Source organism: Dendrobates tinctorius, unplaced genomic scaffold (genome assembly GCF_039654945.1).
Source record: "Dendrobates tinctorius isolate UK_male_01 unplaced genomic scaffold, ASM3965494v1 ptg000011l, whole genome shotgun sequence".
NCBI classification, from domain to species: Eukaryota; Metazoa; Chordata; class Amphibia; order Anura; family Dendrobatidae; genus Dendrobates; species Dendrobates tinctorius.
Window position 1 is genome coordinate 82,073,926 of NW_027361679.1, and position 15,981 is coordinate 82,089,906.

Genomic DNA, 15,981 nt, shown 5'->3' on the forward strand with positions numbered 1-15,981 from the left:
CAGCTTTGCTTTTCATCTTCATCCAGCAGACTGCCATCACATTTTCCAGCCAGGGCTCATCTCTGCAGGAACTAAGTTTATCTAGAACACCACTTGCAGAACACATTACTTACTTTTTTTTCCAACTTCTACACTACACCAGATGAAGCAAAAAAAGCTGGCATAGTGTCGCTCTGCACAGTAACAAGACCACCCCCCACTGCAAAAAAAAAAATCACTGCAGTGAGAATATCCCTTATTGGTAATAGCCCCCCATCCTGGCCCTGTGTATTTCTTTCCCGGATCCATCCATATGTTCTCACATCCTGCTCTAATGAGTATCCATTCTGACCCCATTTGATCTCTCCATCCTGCCCCATGATTCTGCCACCCTATCTGTCTCCATCGTATCCATCCTGCACCATGATCCTAGCCCCCCCTGTGTCTCCCATCCTGCCCCGGGCTTGCTGCTTTCACTAAAAATAAAAAACAACTTTCTCCTTACCTGGCTGCAGTCCAGCGCCAACGTCCACCCCAGTCATTTCAGTGCGGACTTACCGGCAAATAAAAATGACATCATATGCCGGCGACATACTTCAGCTACCAGCCTCCAATTGTCTGGCGCTTTAACTATTGCTGTGTGGGCCCGCACTAGAGTTTAACTGAACCTGTGTCTCGGACACAGGTTCAGTTTCTGCATCGACAGAAGCCTGCCGCTTGGGCTGGGTGAGCAGGTGAGACTGGGGCCCAATGCGGGCCCCCTCTGTTAATTTCCATATGCCAGTCAGGGCAGTAATGTCCTGATGGCGGCCCTGTCGACGGTTCAGAGCCAAGTCTATTAAATTTATTTTAAAGATGGGTTTAATATCATTGCTTCTAACTTTGCAGATGACTCCCAGTGTAGTCTAATTTATTCTGTGAAAGATGTTTGTAAGGTACATATTGACCTGAGCTGAGGCTTTTTGACGTTCGCTTGCCAGATGAGGTATTATGTGCACTACATTGTACATGTCCTAATCTGCATGCATGTGTTCTAGGTGAAGTAAAACAAAGTAATTTGCAAAGGGGGACCTGGGCAGAGCCCGACTGGCCATTTGGCAATGCATTAAATTTAGACGTTAATGGTATCATTGTCCTCAGGATGCCGGTACTGTTGACTGTGGCTCCATCACATGTTCCGGCAGTTTGCAAGATACTTTCGTCCCACTGGAGGCCAGTGCTACACAGGTTCAGTGTGATGGCGTTACTGCATCATGCTTCTGGTAGCCACTGCACACATGATGTAACAGGAAAGCAGAAGCTGTGGTAGATGTAGGGGCTGGATGTGGACAGCCACCACCGAGGGTGTGGTTTTTTTTTTTTTTTTTTTTTTTTTTTTTAAAAGCTATGGTGCCCATACAGTATTGTGGCTGTGAAGGGGACACTCATTCTGTAGGGGACTATCATAGTATGAGGATGAAGCCCAATAAAATATCAGGGTTTGTGACCATTATACAGTATTGGGGATGTGAGCAGGTTGAGGGATGCAGTAAGAGACAGGAGGCAGAGCAAGGGGTAATAGTTTTACTTAACAGGGGGAATACTCCACCCAGGGAGACAAACAGTTAAAGTGACAACAAAATGGTACAATTTGCAAAGAATTTTCAGGGTTAAAGAACAGAGTAACGGCAGTACTGTTGAATTCTGTCTGGAAAGTCAGTTACTCCTCAGACTATAAAGTCAATAGAGCTGACAACGGCAGGTGTGGTGTCTCTTCCAGTGGGATCCTGATTCCTGAAGACAGCAATGCCTCATCTTCTGGCAGCAGCAGTTGGTCTCCAGCACCTTCCCTTAGTTGATTATACTGACTTAGCTGACAAGGGTGCAGACCACAGTCCCGTACAAGCCCAATGTGGCCCGGCAAATATACACTGGCAAAATCAGGGCGTAATTGTCTGTCCCGTACCCGGTCCCTCTGTGGCAAATGTGCTGTACTCGCAGACATGGAACGTAGGGCATCTTTCTTAGTCACCGGGCACACATTGCACGTCCCTCTCTGGTCCCTCCCCCCCCCCCCCCCCCCCCCTGTGGCAACAGGGGATGCAGCCTAAACAGTTCTAGAACCAGCACGCAAGTACTCGCAGTGTGGTCGTCCCCCTTACAGGGGGACTATCATACAGCATTGGAAACTGTGGAAGCCCATATATGGTGGGCACACCATCACACTGGAAGGGCAATCATATTGTATTGAGGCTGAGGGACCATGCTGTGTGAAAACCTTAATACTGTGTAGGGGACTGTAGTGGAGCCCATCATGCTGTGTAGGGAACTATGGTGAACATCATACTGTGTGGAGGTCGGTGCTGGCAATCCTAGTGTGTGGAGGGTTGGAAATCCATCTTGTGAGGTTTATGGGGCCAACATGCTGCTTAGATAGAATGGGAGAACCTGATATATATAATATTATGGTCTACAGAGCACTGGTCTAGAACAAATATTTCCACTATACGGTGAGATCAGTCCTAGTATAGTGGTTTTGGTTCAAGAAGCACTTCTATCTATAAAGGTTCTATTAAACATGTATGGTGTGTATTAATATACTTGTATACCGTTCCTTCCTGTTTCTCTTCTTGGTGACGTTGCCACATTTCCCACTAGTCGGCTAACTCTATTTGTGACTTGGTAATGGCTTTTACAATGTAAGCCAATGGGGCCTCGTTCTGACACTCCTTAGACTTGCATTGTGAAAGGCATTTCCGGGTCGCACATATTAATTCGGCTAGTGGGAATTGTGGCTGAGAAGCTAAGGCCATGGTAGGAGTATATTAATACTTGCACTACAAGCATACATATAGGTGCTTGTTTAATAAAAACTTGGAAGTACACGTATTCATGACTGTATATGCTGATGTTTGATATATTGCATAATCATTATGAAGTCTTTTACACAGCACTGTTATTGGAAGCATAGGTAGCAGAAAATCTTGATTTTACTGCAGGCATGATTTAGTAATGGAGACCCTAATCTCCAGATGGGGATGGAGCCAGCATGGGCCTGGGAGAATTCAAATTGCTGGGCTACATTTTAGTCTGAGTCCGTCCTGGAATCTTTGTGTAGCTGTAGATTTCATGATGTTAATGTCAGGAAGCGTCTAAGGTCAGCAGGATTTTGTCATGTATTAAGTGACTTGCAGGAATAAAAGCCTGACAACTGCAATGGCACAGAGGATCATGTAGAGCTCTTAAAAAGGAAGCAATGTCTTGAGGGTGGTTTTTTACGTTGAAATGTCCCATGTTGGTTCTAGCATTAAGTTATTCTCTTTTTTTAAACTTAAACATTTAGGTAAACCCATAATTCTTGCATTGACACTTCGGATCAGGAGGGAATAGTTATTTATTTTAGAACGGGTAGTGGCCTAAGCTACTGTTTTTTTGCTTCAGTAACTTATCCGCAGCCTTGAGGAGGCTTAATAACATGATGCCGTGTGTGTGTGTTTTTTTTTTTTTTTTTTTTGGTTTTTTTTTTTTCTCTCCTCCCCTCTCAATGCACCTTACTAGGTAACCACCATCCAGTGATATGGGCATGGTTAAGTCACGTCAAGTGTGACCACCCCCCCCCTCCACAACTGATCCTCCACATGTGCTCCTCTCTGCGGTCCCTTGTTTCCCATTTAGGATTTACTCACAGGAACTACAGTTCCCATCTGCAGGATTTGCGCTGCAGATCCAAGTGGGGTTTAATTTGTATGCACTGATGTCATGTCCTATTGGTTGAATCAAATCACTGTTTCTCACGTGGTACAAGTGTCAACATACATGCTGGAGGAGGAAATTCAGCCTACATCATATGATGTACATATGGCTTCTAGGAAGGCAAGTTAACATTGGGGTGTGTAACAGGTGTCGGAACAGTAGACCTGTAAAGTCCAAAACTTAAAGCATTTTTTTTATTCAGAAAAATTGTCCCTAGATGCTTTACTCTGTAGTGCTAGAACTATGCCGCTCCAGTGTTTGTCTGCAGCCCTGTTGATGTGATATCGGCACTACAGAGAAGTGCTGCAGACAACAGATTTCAGGGCTGGTGCTGAACCCAACTGTAATGTATAATTAGATCTGTCTCTTTAAGCAAGCCAGACTTATGGGACTTGGAGGGTGGAGACAAGAGGGATGAGAAGGGAAGTTTCAGTTTCACTTCTGTGTAGCATGGGAATGCAACTGTTATGCTGTGTGCTGGAGGACGAAGAATAAAACGTATCTAAAGTTTAATACCTTGAATTCTTCATAACGTGTGGATATTACAACTGGCGACGAGGATGGGATATAATCACCTACTGCTGTGAGTACAGACTATATTTTACCGCTTCACACGCCAGCACCACTGAGAGACTCTATCATGGCTGACTACTTGCACACATTCCCACAAATTGATATGACTGTCATTAATCTCTCCCATAACTGGAGAAAATGGCTAAACAGATTTGAGAATTTCCTAGAAGCCATGGACATAGAGGAGAAAAGAAAGAGAGCTTTGCTCCTGCATTGTGCAGGCACAGGAGTCTATGACATATACAGTACGTTACCTGCAGCAGAAACAGACACATACAGCAACTGCACTAAAGCTCTCACTGGCTACTTCAACCCCAAACAGAACATCAGATATGAAAGATATAAATTCAGGATTGCCAAGCAGCTTCCAGAAGAGTCCATAGACACTTATGTCACACGGCTGAAAGAGTTAGCACATGGATGTGCCTTTACAGATGTAGATGATGAAATCCTAACTCAAATAATTGTCACCTGCTCGTCTAATAACCTAAGGCGTAAAGGGCATGTCACACTAAGATATCGCTAGCAATATCGCTATAACTTGTGACGTTATAGCGATATTGCTAGCGATATCTCTGTGTCTGATACTTACCAACGACCCGCTCCCCCGCTGGTTATCGCTGATCGCGCGAGAACATTCAGGACTGTTTCTCGTCGTCTGATTCCTGTGGCGCTTCCTGCTGTGAGGACGAGCGATGCGTGGAGCCGGGCGGGAGGACGCAGGATCGCCTAGTGTGACAGGTAAGTAGCGATCCCCGTCCCCAGCGATGTCGCTAGTGAGATCTGCCTATGTGGCAGCTCACTAGCGACCACTTAGCGATGTACCAGCGATCCTGACCGCGTCATATCGCTGGTCGGGATCGCTGGTACATCGCTAAGTGTGACAGTACCTTAAGGCTCTGCAGCAGGATATCTCTCTACATGATTTGCTCAAAATGGCCCGTGCTATAGAAATAGCAGATCATCAGGCTACCGTAATGGAGAATGGGAATAAATTACATGTGCATAATCTCAAACAGAAAAATTTACCAGACAAACAAGCCCAGAAACAGAAGAAATGTTATAGATGTGGACAGGATTTCCCTCACCACCAGAACAAATGTCCAGCTATGGGACAAACCTGCAGTAAATGTGGAAAAGGGAATCATTTTGCAGCTGTTTGCAAATCAGCGCACTACAAGCCTCCGCTGCCTATGACAAAATCTGCAGATGTAAAAGTGATAAATCAAGACACAGAAGAAATGTCTGCGACTGAGAACTATGTGTTCACTACCTCTGTCACTGGTTCAGTACAGTCTCCCTGTGTTACACTCTCAATCTGCAACACTGACATTACCTTTACAATAGATACAGGAGCTTCAGTGGATATCATAGATGGCACTACATATGAACAATTGAAGACAAGGCCAGTCTTACAACAAGTGCAGACTAAAATCTTTCCTTATGGATCTAAAACACCTCTAACTATAATGGGACAATTTGATGCTGAAATTAGATGTAAAGAAAACAGGCAGAAAACCACTTTCCACACATTACAAGGATCGGGAGGATGTCTTCTCAGCTATCACACTGCCTTGGAGCTAGGGCTCATCCAGATTATTCATACCATAACTGACCCTGCGGATATGGATGTACAAACTGGTGAACAGTTTTCCCTCCCTATTTAGTGGTTTGGGAAAACTAAAGGACTCTCAAGTACACCTTCATGTGGATGACCATGTTCGTCCAGTAGCCCAGCCTCACAGGCGTATTCCATTTCACCTGAGACAGAAGGTAGAAAAGGAACTCCAATTGCTCATGGATGAGGACATTATTGAAACTGTTACTGGTCCCACTCTGTGGGTCTCTCCACTTGTGGTAGTTCCAAAACCAAAGACTCCTGATCAAGTGAGACTGTGTGACATGCGCCTGCCCAACACCGCTATCCAGAGGGAAAGACATATCTCACCTACGATTGATGACATTATTCATTTATTAAATGGAGCCACCGTCTTTTCAAAGCTCGACCTCAATAAGGGATATCATCAATTAGAACTGAGTCCAGAGTCCTGATATTTGACCACATTTTCCACCCATGTGGGCCTCAGAAGATACAAAAGATTGACTTTTGGAGTCTGCTCAGCAGCAGAAATTTTTCAGGATGCAATAAGGAGTGTCATTCAACACATCCCAAATGCCTTTAATTACAGTGATGACATATTGGTTTTTGGTAAAACTCAAGCTGAGCATAATCGTGCTCTATATGCTATCTTCGAATGCCTGCTTTCTGCTGGACTCACTTTAAACAAAGAAGTGCAAGTTTGACAAGGGTTCATTAGAATTCTATGGTCACATCTTCTCGGCAAAAGGAGTACAACCAGACCCCAAGAAAGTGGAAGCTATCAGAACAGCCTCAATTCCACAGGATGCTAGTGAAGTGCGTTCTTTCCTTGGAATCGCAAGTTACTGTGCTAGATATATTCCGAATTTTTCAACAATCAGCAATCCACTACGGGAACTTACAAAACAAAGTTGCATTTTTCAATGGTCTCAAGGCTGTCAGGCCTCTTTTGAAACAATTAAAAATGAACTCTGCTCGACAACCACTATGGCTTATTTTGATCCAGCTCTTCGAACTGAACTGATTGTGGACGCCAGTCCCGTGGGACTGGGTGCTATTCTAGGGAATAATATAAGCGGGGGTCTACTTTACCAATACCGATCAAAATGTATATAGCAAATTGGTATAGAAATATTTGTATTAAAACTTAACTTTTAATCTTAAATTAAAAACTGTATATTGCAAATAAAGGTGCCAAAAAATTAGTGATAGTGCCTGTGCAAACGTGCCCATAAAAACAAATTACAGTGAGACGCCTCCTATTGTCCAAATATGAGCGGATTATTATCCTCTTTAGTGTCTAAATATGGCCAGGTATTAATATTACCAAACGCTAGCCATAGAACATCTCAGTATAAGCAGCGACACACTTTTTTTAGAGGTTTTCTTGGGTAACTAAACCATTATTATAATTCCTGTTCTCATTTCCATTATTGTAAACACTTATCAATAGAAAGCGAATCATATAAAAAATATCTATTTCTCCAAAATCAGATATCCATTACATTGGCATATATTACAGGTCAATGAACAATATATAGCACCTATGGAGTCCAGTATAGTGTAGTGCCTATATTCCACAAAAATACTGAATATTATATACTCTCATGATGCGTTATTATGTCCTTATACTCATCTCATGTGTATTAGTCCTATACACTGATGCCTGTATATGCGCTCTTGTGAGAAAGGCCCCCAGTCTTAAAAGGGCTTCATGTCTGCATTCATCTGGACAGCCTTAGTCCAACACCGTTCTCCCAACGCGTTTCATCTAATCAGGACTCATCAGGGGAGTTTATGGAGTTCAATTAGACACATGGCGCGCAAATATCGCCTTTCTTTTATATAACCAAGCACCACATTGTATCCTATACATTTCCGGATGCCGGGTACCTCATTTCCGGTCCCACCATATGTAATGGCCCATCTCCATCAACATGCCCCACTTCCTGGGCTCGGCTTACGGCCATTTACATCACATCCGGTCTCGGAGGTACAGCGTCATCACAGCACCGTTCACATGACCCATGGTGTCCATGGTAACCCGACGCTGCATATCCTTCATCTGGTCGCGCTCTCTACCGCTATCTCCCAATTGTATCAATAAACTTATTGATCAATCATATTAGAAGCGGCTACATTCAGATTATATATAATAATTTATTCAGACTTTTTCAATTTGCTGAATACCCTATTAACGGACACTTTGCCTGGTTTCCATAACCATCTTTTCATTCACATTTAAAATAGATAAGAGAAAAAAAATGATTCGCTTTCTATTGATAAGTGTTTACAATAATGGAAATGAGAACAGGAATTATAATAATGGTTTAGTTACCTAAGAAAACCTCTAAAAAAGTGTCGCTGCTTATACTGAGTTGTTCTATGGCTAGCGTTTGGTAATATTAATACCTGGCCATATTTAGACACTAAAGAGGATAATAATCTGCTCATATTTGGACAATAGGAGGCGTCTCACTGTAATTTGTTTTTATGGGCACGTTTGCACAGGCACTATCACTATAATTTTTTGGCACCTTTATTTGCAATATACAGTTTTTAATTTAAGATTAAAAGTTAAGTTTTAATACAAATATTTCTATACCAACGTGCTATTCTAGCGCAGTACAAGGATAACAATCAAAATCCTCACATTTCTTATGCAAGTAAGAGCTTAACAAACACTGAAAGAAAATATTCTCAACCTGAAAAAGAAAGCTTGGCAGTTGTCTGGGGATGTGAACACTTTCACTTATTTCTCTATGGAGCTCCCTTCACCATTGTCACAGATCATCAAGCACTTCTTACAATTTTTTGAAATCCCAGAGCTAAAATGCCTGCACGAATTGAACGATGGGGCCTACGTCTACAGGACTACAACTATAAAATTGTTCACAAACATGGAAAATACAGCAATTCGGCTGATTATCTTTCAAGACATCCTACTAATGATGATATACCTGTGCATTCCTCCATTGAAGAATACCTACGTTTTGTTACAGATCATGCCGTGCCAAAAGCACTTTCTCTTGATCAATTTATAAATGAAACCACAAAAGACAAGACACTCTGTGCCCTAATACAAATCATCCAAAATCAAAGGTGGCCTGAAATTCAAAAAGAAAAATTTCCTGATTCTGAGATTAATCTGAAAGAGTTAAAACTATTCTCAAACGTACGTGAGGAATTATCAGTCACTGAAGAACACCTCATTCTTCGAGGTACCAAACTAGTTGTACCTAAGACTTTGCGTAACTTAGTCATACAGATAGCACATGAAGGTCATTTAGGAATTGTTGGCACAAAGAAATTACTCAGAGAAAAAGTGTGGTTCCCAAATATGGATCACTTGGTGGAAGAAAAGATTAGACGCTGTTCTACTTGTCAATTAATCACTCCATCATCAAACTTAGAGCCATTACAAATGTCTCCGTTACCCACTGCTGTCTGGGAGGAAGTGGCAGTCGATATATATATGGACCATGGCCAATACATTCTCGTAACAATTGATGAATATTCTCGATACCCTGTCATTTCATTTATCTCTTCAACATCTGCTAATAATGTCATACCAGAGCTGGACGACATTTTCTCGGCATATGGTATTCCAAAAGTGGTCAAAACAGACAATGGACCTCCATTCAATGGACATGTGTTTACACAATTTTCTGAATACTTGGGATTCAATCACAGGAAAATCACACCTTGCTGGCCGCAAGCCAATGGAATTGTGGAACGTTTTATGCGCACTCTGGGGAAACGTATCAAGGCAGCGAGTCTGGAGCACATCCCACTGAAACAGTCATTATACAAATTCATGCGTAATTACCGCAATACGCCACACTCCACTATTAATGCTGCTCCAGCTCATTTAATGTTCAGCAGAACCCTGCGTATACGTCTCCCTGATGTGACCAGCCATCCCCGACCAAGTGACTCCTCAGTGAGATCCACAGATTTCTCCAACAAACAAGCCATGAAACGTTATGCAGACAGAAGGCGAAGGACACAGTCAAGTGCCATCGAAAGAGGGGATGTCATGGTGGTACGTCAAAGACCAACCAACAAGACCTCACCTGTATATGGTCCTGCAAAATATTATGTTACCAAAAGGAAAGGCAGCATGATCACAGCTGAACGAGATGGACACTCCATAACGCGAAATTCTTCATATTTTAAAGTCATACCGCAGAATGATGACAATGAACTCTCTTTGGTGGAAGATTTGGTATCCGATGGTGGAGAGGACCAACAAGAGGTAGCTGGTCCATCAATAATGAACCCTCTCAATGAGCCCAGACGTTATCCTACACGAGAGAGAAGAGCTCCATCGAGGCTTATTGAAGTGTAACTACAGTTTTTTTTTTTTTTGTTTTTTTTTTTTTTGTTTGTTTCTCTGGTTTTAGAATTGAACAAATAAGACAAAACGGACATATGATTTTTTTTTTTTGGACGTTTTCATGTTGTTGCATTTATCAGTAATATAGATTATTTATAAAAAAAAAAAAGAGGGGATGATGTAATGTATAATAATTAGATCTGTCTCTTTAAGCAAGCCAGACTTATGGGACTTGGAGGGTGGAGACAAGAGGGATGAGAAGGGAAGTTTCAGTTTCACTTCTGGTAGCATGGGAATGCAACTGTTATGCTGTGTGCTGGAGGACGAAGAATAAAACATATCTAAAGTTTTTAATACCTTGAATTCTTCATAACGTGTGGATATTACACCAACTAGGATGAGCAATGCACTGTGTGATTATATGCCACAAACTGTCCCTGGGTACAAAGACTTCATGAAAATGGGAAAGCCAGGTTGTTTATAAAAAAAAAAAAAAAAAAAAAAAAGTTTTAAGGTGCACGTATTTTTTATTTATTCTTTTTTCTGTCTAGTCAATAGAAACCATTAAAACTGATGGAAGTGGAAGATTTACTTTCCCAAATGTCCTGCACAAAGATCAGAATGCCCTGGGTTTGTCGGTCTTTGAAGGATGGTTCTTCATGGCTGATGAAAGTCGCTTATTTTCTCTGTTAAGAAATAATCCACAGGAGAGAAGGCTATTCGTGAACACGTCTAATGTATCGGCATTCACTGTTCTACATGAGCTGCAGCAACCTAATGGTGGGTATTCAAGTCCTCAGTCTTTCTTTTTTTTTTTTTTTTTTTTTTTTTTTATAGCGAATGTCAATGAGATGACTAAAATCTTTTGAAGGTCCAAAGGGTTGCACCAAGGCATATTGCTACAAGCAATTGTCTGAGGTGTCTAGTTCCCAGAAAATGCCTGTTATGGCTGGCTTCACAAGTTCTACTCACAGTATGTGTGGGAGCCATGATGGCTGGACTTGACCGTAGGTCGCTTGCCTTAAAACTAAAAGCTTGATGGGGATATTTGACACTGGTTCTGTGCAATAGACCCATGGGCCATCTGGAAATCAGATGTAGAAATGTGAGGTTCAAACTTTACATATCTGGGGTTAAATATTTTAGCATCTTAAACTTGTAGCACGATCTGCATGTGCTACATGCAGATTTTGCATTGGAAAGGGGTGAAATCTGCATGGAGATGGCACAACTAATTGACATGCTACAGACTTAAAAATCTACATGTCAATTTGCATGGAGAAAATCAGTCATATGTAGATTAAAGATGTAGAAATAAAAACTAAGGTTGTACAATACGATGTGTTTAAAGTGTTATCTGAGCATGCTTGTGCGCTAAGTGTTTTTTAGCGTGCGTGAAAAGTGTCCCCTGTGGCTGCATCCATGAGCAATTGTGCAATCCCTCCATATGCTGCTGCTGTCGAACTGTGAGACATGCAGCTGCAGAGACTGGAATATGTTTTTCAAGCGCGCCAAAGTAACTCATTCGTCAACCTTATCTGAGCTCCTTTACTCATCACAAATGTGAACCAAATGGTGCTTTTCCACTTGCTAAACTCTAATGGATTGACTTTTTTCTGTAGAGCACTTCTCAGCTGTAAACTGACCCAGCTCCGCTTGCCCTCCATCTAGTGACCTCTGCACATGCCCAATGGATTCCGTGTCTTTGTGACTTCCATCTCTGTGGCTGATATAAGGCCAATTGCTGAACATACTGGCCAGGCTAAGTGGCCAGCCCAATAAAATGTACAATAGACTATACAATCACAAGCCAGTGTATAAGGGCTTTTACTTTTTAACTACTAGTGTAAGAAGGGCTCCGTTTTAATTTCAAGACGCTGCATTGTTGAATTTTAGTTTAGTACCATAGGGTCATACTTGGTTTTAGAATACTTTGACATGATAAACTCTACACATAGGCTTGTGATGAATGTGGTAAGCTAATAGAATGAGAAGTAAAGCTTTTAATAACTGCATTTAACTTATAGAGGACCCATCTCCATGTTCTCTACGGACCTGTAGTCACATCTGTCTGTTATCGCCTGTCATGGCCAAATCCTACAAGTGTGCCTGTCCTGCAGGATTGTTTCTCTTGCCATCGGGAAAATGTGAAAGTGAGTTCACTTATAAACACATGCAATTGATGAACTTTGACATTTAAGTTTTCATATTATACAGAATATCTTTTTTTTTCTTAATAGACTTGAAGCTTGTATATGGAAAGCATGATGGAATTTATTTATTGGAACTGGGATTTCAGGGTGTCTTTATCAAACAGGCTGCTATCTGGAAGTCGCCAAAGATAAATTTGATGGCTGTTGACTGGAAGAGAGACTTTGTATACTGGACAGATGAGCATGGTCTTCTTCTGCGGTCTAATGGCTTCTATGAAAATCCTAGAGTTATCCACACTAGTGGTGCCGGTATGTTTGAAAAATGTTTGAATACTGGTAAAAGGCTTGGTAACTCTAGAATTTGTTGTAGATGACACTTTTTTCAAAACTGTGGTTTATAGCCTATCTGCTTTAGCAAATCTTTCCTTTTTCTTCCAGTTTGTGTGTTGAAAATAGACATTGCTACAGGGAACCTTTATTGGCTTCCTTGCGAAAAAAACAAGGTTTGTTTGACCAAGCATTCTGGATCTGGGACTAAGGTTATTTATCAGTCCAAGAAGTCCATACAGCACTTGCTGCTTAACTGGGAAAAGGCATTTCTGTATGTAGTGGAAGATGACAACCTAATCCGACAAATGAACCTTACTGGTGGTGAAGTGGAGAATGTACTGAATGGCACAAAATTTACACACATGAGTTTGGATATCAACTCCCATAGCATTGTGTGGACCTCTCCAGATTATAGTAAGTAGCCTCAGTAAATACTTGCGAAAATTCAATGCTGGCCCTGTAACTAACATTGGGACTGGCTGGTGCTTTTCAGTATGGGGTAACATAGACAGCACTGACTGCCAGTGCAGTGAGTAGCGGCCCATTCCTTGGGGTATGTGCACACCAAGTCTCTTTGCTCAATCACATGGAGTTCAAAAACTACAAGTTCTGATTGGAGATATTCTGCCATGAAAACGAGGCAAAAAACTGTGGAGATGCCCAAAGACAAGTTGGCTATCCTTATTTAAAAAAAGTATGGGTGAAAATAACCATCTTGCATGCTGACAAGTGCTTCTGTTAAATGCTGCTGTCTGATTGCATCACAGCATGCAGCACAGAGGAGTGCCATTTTAAAATGAATTACACTCAAAAGTAGAACTGCTGAAAAAACAAGCCGTCATATGGCTCTTCCAAGAGCCATAACCATTTTCTTTGGAAGAAGAGAATTTATAGGAAGTTATAAGGCCAATTCTGAAAGACTTGGATTCCCTCATCTGTAGATTCATTAATGCCAAGGTCAGATTCTAGAGGCTTTGGGATGCTGAATGTTCAAGATTAACAGTACAATTAGACTGAAAGATGGCTAGTCTGTAAGGTTTATCAGGCTTCTTTACAAGCTTTAGGCCACATTCACATGTTAAGTATATGGTCAGTATCTTGCCTCAGTATTTGTAAGACAAAACCAGGAAGGGGGGAAAAGTATAATGGAAACACGTCACCACTTTTGTATTTATGCCGGTAAAATACTGAATGTGGCCATTGCTGTACTGTTAACCTAAAAAGGTGAACTGTAATTAGTATGGTATCCATGCAATGTGTAGATGCATGTTCACACTTGCACTAAACAGACAGCCTAAAGCCCCCGTCACACAGTGTGCTGAGTCACAAGTTTTGTGACGCAACAACTATTTCATCGCTGTGTGAAATTTATCAGTGACCGGCCCCCCTGCCAGGTATGACTGATCGTTCTTGAAAGCTCTGGACATTTTTTTTTGGTCGCTGGTCTCCCCCTGGCCAGCATGCATCTCTGCTTGTGGCAGACGGGAGACCAGCGATCAGGAGCTTGTAACGAAGGTAAACAGCAGGTTTCTAAGCACCGCGTGGCTCTTAGAAACCCTCTGTATACCTTAGTTACCAGCACGCTGATGCAGGGAGCTGGTAACCAAGGTGAACAGCGAGTTTCTAAGTGCCGCTGCTGCATCAGCGCTCTGGTAACTAAGGTACACAGTGACGCGAGCGCTCATCGTCGCTGGTGCTGATCGCTGGTGAAGCTGCCTGTTTGGCAGCTCGCCAGCGATCATGTAGCGAGACACCAGCGATCCTGACCAGTTCATATCGTTGTCGAGATCGCTGGTGAGTCGCTATGTGACGGGGCCCTAAGACTAAAGCAAAATTGGCAAATAACCTGCAATAAATTTTAAAATGCATTTTAAATGGCAATAGTGCATGAAAATAACATGGGTTACTTGGTTAACAATATTTAGTGTAAACATAAAGGCAATACCACCATGTTAAAGTGACTCTGTTCAGGATGGTCCTCACCTAGTATTAAAACCCAGGTGGTTGGTGTCCATTTTGATTGACTTGGTATATAATTGGGTACAGTAGTTCAATGTAGGATGTGCTGTAACTGTGTTCATAAGAATTTGGGAAGGTTATGATGTCCTGATCTAAGGATCTGGGCTTTTAATTGAGATGAATCTGTTCTGCACTTAATGTACATGCTCAGTAGCGACCAGTGCTGTGGGGTCAGAAGTCAAGGAAATCTAGTAGTCTGAGGTTTGGCTTTCTGACTCCACAGCCCTGAAAAAAGCTTGCATGCATACTAACTTGTATTCTAGTTAATCTCTTCAGGTTTTTTCACTCTGTGCAAATAAGGTTGTGACCTCCATTTTCTTTGAGCTGGACATTACTTTTATATAGCCCCCATGGCTTGGTGTCCATTAGTTAGGATCTGCCCAGCTGTGCCCTTATACACATTTACATCATTTAGCCTATGGTAAGATTTTAATACTAGAGATCAGGGTCATCTTGATGCAGTGGGATGGTTTTTTCTTATTAAAATGTTAACTTACTAACTTACAGTAGTTGCATACACTATTGTGATTTATTTGCAAGTGGTTTCTTGGGTTTTGTATGTGTAGTAATGGCCTGGATTGGGGAGGGTGGTCCACTGCTTACCACACACAGATGAGACAGAGGCAGATTTTCAGGTACAACAGGTCCGAGTTTATTGGCCGTCGTCCTGACAACCGTAGCCGTACACCGCAGCACCTTCACAGCTCTCCGTATTCAGGCCTGGGTACCTGCACCTTTCTTCTGTCGTAGTGACGTTCCTTGTGGCTCTTTCACTGGGGCTGCCCTAGGCCTATCTACCGCCAGCGCTTCACCAGTCCGGGGTCGTCGTCAATTTGGTACCCCCGGGGCCTCGTCTGTTCTGCGGTTCTTTGTTTCGGGGCCACCCCCCTGACTTCTTTTCTCCTCAGTCGCCTGGTCGAGCGCCTCACTGCTGTTCCTTCTCATTCACTGTCTCTTCTCCTCCTGAGCTCCTCCCAGGACTGGAACCCTCTCCTGTCCTATTTATCTCCCTCCTTGGGAAATCTCCTCCTGGGTTCCTGTCTCCCTGCCCCCCATGACTAAGCAGTATCTAAAGCCATAAGCTGCTGTCAAGTCCTGTACTCACCCTCCCCCCTGCCATCCTGTGGTCAAACTTAGATACTGCACGCCTATTCCATTTTCCCCCAGTTGTTTCCCTTCTATTATAAACGTCCATCTACAGTGCACCCAGCATCCCTTCCACAGACAAGTCCGTCAGGTCACCTTCCCTACATATG

General features: G+C 42.4%; 1 protein-coding gene across 2 annotated transcripts in view; it reads left to right on the forward strand.

Moving 5' to 3' along the window:
* LOC141048360 (low-density lipoprotein receptor-related protein 2-like) overlaps positions 1–15,981 on the forward strand; it is an 80,919-nt gene that overhangs the window by 14,842 nt on the left and 50,096 nt on the right. For both annotated transcript variants that reach the window (XM_073543854.1, XM_073543864.1), the window contains exons 11-14: positions 10,775–11,003; positions 12,251–12,376; positions 12,464–12,685; positions 12,815–13,120. In XM_073543854.1, the coding sequence (XP_073399955.1) occupies positions 10,775–11,003; positions 12,251–12,376; positions 12,464–12,685; positions 12,815–13,120 (883 nt within the window). The remainder of the gene's footprint in view (positions 1–10,774; positions 11,004–12,250; positions 12,377–12,463; positions 12,686–12,814; positions 13,121–15,981) is intronic.